Genomic DNA, 8,791 nt, shown 5'->3' with positions numbered 1-8,791 from the left:
GAAAAAAAAGGTGATTGAAGTTCTCTACAACCGCGTTCCTGGTTTCAAAACTCCAACGCCAATCACTCCTAATAGCTTGTCGAAGCATCCCAGCATCATTAAATCATTCAAAACTAGAAGAAAACGCGTATTCTGACCTGCTGTACGCTCTCGTTTAACTTCCGCTTAGTTCATGTCCTATACAGTCTGTTAATGTACAAATGTCAGCTGTCTATTACTGAATCTTACAGACGCAAACCACACTGATGGCATAAAGTTAAAGTTAAAACACTCAACGAAGCCCCCGTTATTAATGGACATGGCTGAAATCCGGTCATCATAGTCGAAAAAGCCGAAGTTGCTCGCTCCTTTTGCGCGACGCACGCTCCCGATCTTGAATCTAGAATTGATTGCTCTTCCTTGGGTTCCCGGATGTTACGATTGAATTTTTTGGGGTTGAATTTTTTGGAGTTGAATTTTTTGCATTGAATTTTTGCGTTGAATTTTTTGCAGTTGAATTTTTTAATGTTGAATTTTTTGCAGTTGAATATTTTAACGTTGAAAAACATTCAGATACATGATTCCAAATGCTGAGATGAAAACATATATCACAGAACAAAACTCATATTTTAAAGCTTCATTCTTTACTTACTGAAAAAGATTACAATGCTGTAATCTGTTGGGTAGGTTCTACTGTAATCAGCAAATTTCCACACGTTAAGAGAACATATCGGTCATTATTTACACGTCTGTCGTCAGAATCATTGCAGGAGACAAATGCAAGTTAAGGTCAGCAGAGGCCAAGTGGTTTGTCTGCCCAAGAGGTGAATACTTTACCGTCGTTTGTGTGACGCTTGATTCAATTGCACGCAAAAGGAGGCCTCTGACAAAGGGGATAATGCAGCACCTGCAGAAAGTCGTAACACAAATAACAACAATAATCCTTAAAGAATAAAGGTTTCTCCTTTAGAGTGTGGAGGCCTTTTAACTCTCTAGTCACAGACCCATCATGAGCAGTCTAATTTGGAATAAAACCGAAATCACCAAACATCATACAAACTCCACGCTGCTTGGTTAGGAACAGGGTCATTTCTTTCTCTCTAAATGGTTTAAAAGGTGACATATAAATATTGTTGTGCTTTTTATTTCATATGATAATGCTAAATGTACCACAACTGCGCAGGATTTTAGAATGTGCAACATTTTACAAACGGCGCCCCAAATGTTCCTCGTTCGGAAAGTGGACTTTAAAGTCTTATTCAGCCATTCCACCAGACCATCAATCTGCAATGATGCACACTGGTCCAAATAGACTAATACAGAGGTCTTCAACAGGGGGTCCGCGGAGGTACTGCGGGGGGGATAGTACAATTTTTGGTGGATAAGATTTTTTAAATAAAAAAATTCAGCCAATTTTTTATTTTTTTGTCTTCAGAATCAGAATTGTATTCATTGTCTTTCAATACACATTAACATTAATCCAACATATTGTAGCAAACAGATAGATTGATGGAGAATCTTTCAGTCTGCAACGCACACATCCAGCTCCCCACAGCAGCTCCCAAGCTGGACACCGGTTCACTCACAGCTCCTTTCATGCAATTGACTTGATTCAGCCAATCAGATCGCGTCCATGCTCACATTTAAACGTTTAAAGTTTAAAGATGGCGGACCAAACCCAAAATTTGGGGATCCTTGGCCTGAAAAACGTTGAAGATCCGTGGACTAATAGACCAAATAGATGCCCAGTAACCAATAAAGTTCCCTCAATCTACTCAACGTGAACGAGGTGCCCTGGTCAGTCGGAATCTCTTTCGGGATCCCGACTCTGGAGACACTTGCAGAAATGTTGCGCAACTGCCCTGCCTTGGGATATTGTGTTGCGTAATACACTAACAGAAAGAGACACCTGCGTGCACTCGGTAAAAAGGCCCAATAAGGTCCACGCTCGAATGGCCTCTATAACGCCAGAGGACGCAAAGGAGTGGAGGGGTTCCCAGTTGACACTAAAGGCTGGACGCACGCCAACAGCACACGTCCCCCCCAGATTCCCATCCATCCATCCTACCATCCATCCATTGTCAAACCGCTTATCCTGCACACAGGGTCGCGGGGGGGAGTCCATCCCAGCCAACTTCGGGCGATAGACAGGGTACATCCTGGATTGGTCGCCAGCCAATCGCAGGGCTACACAGAGACATACAACCATTCACACTCACATCCACACATCTACGGGCAATTTAAAGTCCCCAATCAACCTGATCCCCAGAGCATGTCTTTGGACTGTGGGAGGAAGCCGGAGAACCCGGAGAGAACCCACGCAGACACGGGGAGAACATGCAGACTCCACACAGAAAGGCCACTGGGCGGAATCGAACCCAGGACCTTCTTGCTGTGAGGCGACGGTGCTAACCACCACGCCACCGTGACGCCCCCCCCCCCCCCCCAGATACCCGGCCAATAAAATATAAAACTATCCCATGTGCAGATTTTCCCGGTGGCTCTTCGGCACAAACTTACTCATTATAGCAGAAAGTGCGGGTGTGACCAATGATGCTATGCAATCAGATAGTTTGCGGTGTTTAATGAATATTCTTTAAGTGACTGTAAAACAGTACAGTTTTGTAAACATCATATTCATCTTACAGTACGTGTGTGAAGTCTTTTGTTGGTAATACATCAAGATGAGTGTGATACATTACAAACGCTTGTAGCTCCTTCTGTGCGTTCTGCGCAGAGAGGTCACCTGTGACCAGCAGGCTCCTGTTTTGTGTGTCAGGTGATGGTGTGGATCCACGGAGGAGGTCTGTCAATGGGTGCAGCCTCTCAGTTTGACGGCGCTCCATTGGCCGCGTATGAAAACATAGTGGTGGTTATTATTCAGTATCGCCTCGGCATCCTAGGATTCTTCAGGTAAGTTTATGTTGCTCTTGCACATTTCTGACGGTCTGAAATAAGGGGAACACCGTTAAAGTATCACAATGACCATTTGAAGACTTTACTTGCTGAAAATATTTTCCACTCTCAAAGCACTGGAGACGAGCACGCACGGGGAAACTGGGGGTTCATGGATCAGCTGGCAGCACTGAGATGGGTGCAGGAAAACATCGAGGCCTTCGGCGGTGATCCACAAACTGTCACAGTGGCTGGAGAATCGGCAGGAGGAATCAGTGCATCAATATTGGTAAGAAAAGCAGTCATCAGAAGAAAATAAACATCATAGTGACATACAATATATATTTATATATGAATTTTCACAGCGTTGCTCAATCATGTTAATGCACAGTTGTCATTCCTTATGAACAGACTCTCTCTCCACAAGCAAGAGGACTGTTTCAGAGGGCAATTTTTCAAAGTGGAGTGGCAACACTTGGCACCTACACTACAAAACATCCCCTGGGTCATGCCAAGGTACTGTGATATGTAACGATGAGAAGAACTGTTTGCTGAACCTGTATCCCCAGGGAACTATAATCCCCTCAAGGAGTTGGGTTAATGCATTGAACAGATAAACAACTGGATCTGCCAGAAGCTAGTCCATGCGCTCGTCTTCCGTAGACTGGACTGCTGTAGCAGTGTGTTCAAAGTCAGTCAGTCAGAATGCTAAAGCTCGAGTCCTCGCTGAGACCAAGAAAGTGGATCCCATCACTCTTCTGTTCTGAGATTTTAACACTGCCGTGCTAACCGAAAATAAAAAGACTAAAATGCTACAGTTGCTGAAGAGCTGGATGGTTTGGGACCAAAATACATGTCTGAGCTGCTGCTATTTTTCTGTGGTTACTCAGACATCGATGTACGGATGTCATCATTGTAGCCCCGTTTTTCCTCTTTAAGGGAGGTTGACCTTTGTGTGCATGGGGACAGGCTTTTTCCTATCGGGGTTTGACATCATCTCCCCCGTCATTCTTCAAGTGTGGAATGTATTCCGATGGGTCTATCAGGCTCGGCTGAACCATGGGGCATTGCAGTGGGTGGGAGCTTTCCGGCGGGAGGTCCGCCTGGCGTAGGCTTCGGCGCATCTCACCGATCCCTCAAGTGCTTTAACTACCAGCAACTTCCACCCGGTCCTAGGCATGCCCATCTCCGTTAGTAGTTGGTCCGTTTTCTTGTGAAGGGCGCCCCGCCACGTCAGGACCACCACTCCAAACCGTACATCAGAGGGGTTCTTGCTCCAATGACCTCCTACCCAGACCCTGATGTCTTCCCTGTCATAATAGTCCGACTTTTGCTTGTATGCGGCCGCCATGGTGGTAATGCATGCGTCCGCCCGGTTTGGACCAGATTCTGGCTGTTTCATTAAAAGTCCAACTTTTATTCTAATCTTACCTGTTGTTAAATGTCCTTTTCTTTCGCCTTATGTTTGGATGGTTTTATGTGGAGCAGTTTGAATTGCCTGTTTTTTTTTTTTAATGTGCTATACAAATAAATTCCCTTGCCTTACAGTGGTTTCATCAGAACTCAGTTAAAAGTAGATGAGAGCACAGTCCCCCAAAAGTGAAAACAAAAAAGGGCCAGAATCGACACGCTCAGTGGTAGAAAAGGGCTGTCCTTGAAATGTCCCTGGCTCCGCAAGTCAGAAGACAGCAAAAGGGTCATAAGGTGCCCGGCATACTAAGAGGCTCCGTAGAGATGAAAGGGACTGCAGAGTTGGATCAAAATAGCCTATGGGAAATTCTGTTACCGAAGTTAAATTACACATTTTTGATATTCACATTTATATTAGCGCAGCTAATAGAAGTTATCAAGCTATATGGATCAGAGATCAAGCAGAATTGCTAATGTTCTTAAATAGTGTAATGACTTTCAGGGGCGTTTCAGCAAAGTACTAAGCATCAACTTGCAAACTGCTAGTGATGCTGTTGGATGTTTTGACTCCTCCTGGCAACAGCCAAGAAGATTCTATTCTATATTCTTTGAGCAACTTTCACACCTACCGGGTTAAAATAAATACAGACTTTAACTTTGGTCTACGGAATATTTATATCAGGATACATGTGAAGTAGTTATACATTCTCTCTCTTCCTTATACCTAGATTGTTGCCAACCTCACTGGATGCAACTTCAGCAGCACAGAGGAAGTGGTTGCGTGCATGAGGGGGAAAAGTAAAGAGGAGCTGGTTGATGCAACTAAAAAGGTAAATAGTCCCGTGAAGATGTGCGAGCACAAGTTTTTGAAAAGTATTTAGCTGTGATTTGATTGTGTGCTTCATGGCATTTCGAGAATCCTTCTGTCATTAGTGAGGGATTGGGACGCCAACACTAATCAGAAAACCTTCTAACCTTCTTGTTCTAGTTTTTAAACATTTTTAAATGGTGGACTGCTAAAAGGAAAAGGTATATGTTTTCACAAAGAAACCATCTGACACGACGCAGAGGTTGAACAAACTAATTTCCTCCACTGAGTAAGGTGTGTGCTGCGTTTAGATGAGAATCTTCCTGGGAGCCGTGGTGGACGGCGTGTTTCTCACCGACACGGCTGAGGAGCTGCTCAAGAGGAGAGAAGTGCTACGGGTTCCAGTGATGATGGGATTAACCAACCACGAGTTTGGATGGATCCTGCCTAAGGTCACAGCACTCAATGCTTTCCGTTTCACCACCATGCAGACACGAGACACTTAACACAGCCTCTTTGAGAACTCCAGCATACCTGCTGTCCTTGATTATTAAATTAAATCATTTGTATCTTTATATTGAACGATGAAACATTGTCCCATCGCAGAGCTTCGTCCCACCCGGCTGGGAGAACGGCATGAACAGAGAGACCGCGCTGGCAGTGATGAACATGTTCAACCCTACAGGGGTGAGATCTTTGAGCGCTGATGAACGATTCATTTGAATTGAAGCAGAGTTGTTTTTTTAATAATGTCAGCTGACTTTTTATAAGTTATTGAGGAGTCTATATTGAATGGTTATCAAAAGCCATTGTGTAATTCAGGTGTCAAAGGTAAACGAGCATCCGCATGAACATATTGTGTATCTGGTATATGGCTTGTGAAGAGGTCTGAGCAACGAGCACTAAAGGAAAGCAAAACAGACAAACTGTATCAAGCTATCCAAGGCAGAGGAATAGGGCATCGTCGAGAAAAACAGAGTTGGACAACAACATTGGGACCAGGAGGAAAGGGGGAGACATCTACGTAGAAGAGACTGGGAATATTCTGCCAGCAACGGCTCTGATGGGGAGATCTACATGGTGCAACTGACTGAAACCAGAGACAAATAGGGTGTAAGCTGCCGTTGAAAACCAAAGAAGACAATTCAGCGGGAAGTCTGTTGATGTAGTTTATGTGTATTAACTTTATTTGGGTTATGTTTTGTTGACATTTTTTAATAGGGGTGCTATAACTCCGGGTAGTTCTTAGCTGTAACTGTTGAACAACATTTTGGGGGAAATTAACCCACTTTTTAAATTGAAAGCCGGTTTATTGTCCCTTGTCTGCTTGGTCCACGACAGGAAGTTTTCAACCTATTGACACTTAGTGTCTCCTAACAACGCAGCAGAGCTTTCACCAACAAGGATAGTCGGGAAAACACATTGATCACATATTCATCGCATGGGACGTGGACAGCATCCACACAGTGAACACGAGCCTGGCCTATTGCGCAGCCGCAACACAGATTGCAGGTCGTGAAGCTGCAGAAGGGGAAACCTGACGGTCAAACCCTCCCCCCCCCCCTCCCTCGCTCCAGGCTTCCTCTGCTAACGATCTCATCGCCGACGAGTACATGAAAGATGCCCAAACGCCAGAGGAGATCAGAGATGCGTTCACCGAGATCGTGGGAGACCTGCTGATGACGCTGCCGGTTCTCAAGGTGGCCGGATACCACTCAGGTCAGAGAGCTCGTCCGGAGAGAGTGCGCGGACGTTCCCGTTGCGCCTGGAGATGAATTGATGCTTTTTGCAATCGCTCGAGGGAAGCCTCAAGGTTCATACATGCCTCCAAGGTGATCTTTGACCGTCATACCTTCTCCTCCATGTATTCAGATGCAGGCATTCCGGTTTACATGTACGAGTTTGTGTACAGTGCTGACATTCACAAAAGCAACAGGCCGAGCTTCGTGAAAGCAGATCATGCAGATGATGTCGGCTTTGTGTTTGGTGCGTGTTTCTGGAGTGGCCACATCCAAATCACAGGTGGGTTAGACATCTTGTGTCATCACAAACATCTGAGGGTTGAAGTAATATTAATATCTGGGAATGGTGGAATAAATCAAGAAATAAATGTGACCACGAAGGTGAAAGACGTCCCATTTTCAGGCATTATCACCGCGGAGGATGAGAGGCTCTGCAGGAACATGATGTCGTACTGGGGCAGTTTCACGCGGACTGGGTGAGTAAGCGCAGACAACAATATCATTAGAGCTGAGCTTCATGTCTTCATCCAAATCCATCAAGAAAGGTTTAAGCATCTGTCCCGTCATGGCTGGATGTCATGTGTACAGTAATTAAATTACTTCTATAAATACATTACTACAGTTGTAACACTAGTCATGATCACACATATTATCACCGCTGAGCGTGCTCTTCTGCCTAAATCCTAAAACACTCCCCAAAGTTTGCAGCTGTAGTTGGGCACCACCGGCCCATTCACAGTGGAATGATAGAGGCTCCACCGTATCCCCGCGGTTCCCCTCAGCTCATCGGAGCATGTTAAGTACAAGGTATGAAGCCATAAGTATGCAGGAAACAAAATGAGTTCTGTGAGGAGCAGGAGGCCCGGTGACCGAAGCAACCCCCGTCTGGGCGGGCCCCCGAGAATCAGACTTAACGATTACAATTTAATGAAAAGTAATTTTCTGCGGGAAAATAACAGTTTAGCTAAAAAACAGGGAACTAACAAAAACAAAAAGGTAATTCACCTAAGAACTGACCTTGAAAACAACTACCAGCTCATTGGATTCTCAAGCCACACTCCGACACCAAAAGAAGACAAGCACACTGACAACAGCTTCATTATGTGCAGCTTTTATACTAATGGGTGTACCAGGAAGTAGGAGGTACCGAGGCCTGCCTGAACATTTCCTAATTGCCACAGTGACATGTTTGTATGTGTCTGCAGCTCTCCCAACGGCCCTGGACTCGTTGCCTGGCCCCCGTATGACAGGAGGAATCAGGAGTACTTGGAGCTCGGCTCGATGCAGACAGTGAGACAGAAACTGAAGGAGGACAAAGTCCATTTCGCTACTGTCATCCTGCCTCAGAAGCTGCAACAGTTAGCAGCAGCAGCCGCAGCTGAAAACTGATCTCGAAACGCTGCCATGTGTTATATCTCCTCAGTGAATGTCAATCTCTGCACTCACCCATGTTTTAAAAGGATTTACTGACCTGCTTTAGCTAATCTTTCAATTCCTTGCAAGTATCTATTTTGACATTTTGTAGTATAGCTGTCATTAAAGAAAACCCGTTCATTGCAAAGACAGGAAATGTGTTTCTTGTGAACATATACTGATGGCATGGTTCTTACACGCAGTTTGAAATGTTTCAAATATAAACAGAAATCATACAGGAGAGTGTGACATCTCGATTAGGAAATTATACTAATTTCCCATATATTTATATAATGTTCAAGTAAAATAGTCGAAGGAACTTGAATTAATGACGTAGAAATATACTTACCATCATGCATCACCATATGGCCAAATAAAGAAAAATAAAGGATCTTTTAAAAGGACAAACAATAGCAAAAGTAAAAAAAAATTGCATGTTTAACTGCAAGAATATTTTTTGTTTGCAGACCAGAAAACAAAATGTGACACTGAAGGAAAAACGACAATAACAGATTAGTTATTATCTAAATAACTACACACACTA

General features: G+C 44.3%; 1 protein-coding gene across 1 annotated transcript; it reads left to right on the top strand.

Moving 5' to 3' along the window:
• Positions 1-2,736: 2,736 nt before the first annotated feature.
• Positions 2,737-8,395, top strand: LOC144390805 (carboxylesterase 5A-like). Its single transcript, XM_078097263.1, has 10 exons — positions 2,737-2,892; positions 3,010-3,163; positions 3,286-3,390; positions 5,013-5,114; positions 5,404-5,544; positions 5,699-5,779; positions 6,670-6,811; positions 6,965-7,114; positions 7,238-7,310; positions 8,040-8,395. The coding sequence occupies exons 1-10, from the start codon at positions 2,762-2,764 to the stop codon at positions 8,221-8,223; spliced, it is 1,263 nt and encodes a 420-aa protein (XP_077953389.1). The 5' UTR covers positions 2,737-2,761; the 3' UTR covers positions 8,224-8,395.
• The last annotated feature ends 396 nt before the right edge of the window (positions 8,396-8,791 follow it).

Source organism: Gasterosteus aculeatus, chromosome Y (genome assembly GCF_964276395.1).
Source record: "Gasterosteus aculeatus chromosome Y, fGasAcu3.hap1.1, whole genome shotgun sequence".
NCBI classification, from domain to species: domain Eukaryota; kingdom Metazoa; phylum Chordata; class Actinopteri; order Perciformes; family Gasterosteidae; genus Gasterosteus; species Gasterosteus aculeatus.
Note: the sequence above shows the minus strand (reverse complement) of the source record. Positions and strands in the feature narration are given on the sequence as shown.

Coding starts and splice junctions, on each gene's coding strand:
- LOC144390805 (XM_078097263.1), top strand. CDS start 2,762: ATGGTGTGGATCCACGGAGGAGGTCTGTCAATGGGTGCAGCCTCTCAG. Junction 3,391..5,012: donor ATCCCCTGGGTCATGCCAAG/GTACTGTGATAT, acceptor CCTTATACCTAG/ATTGTTGCCAACCTCACTGG. Junction 7,311..8,039: donor GGCAGTTTCACGCGGACTGG/GTGAGTAAGCGC, acceptor ATGTGTCTGCAG/CTCTCCCAACGGCCCTGGAC.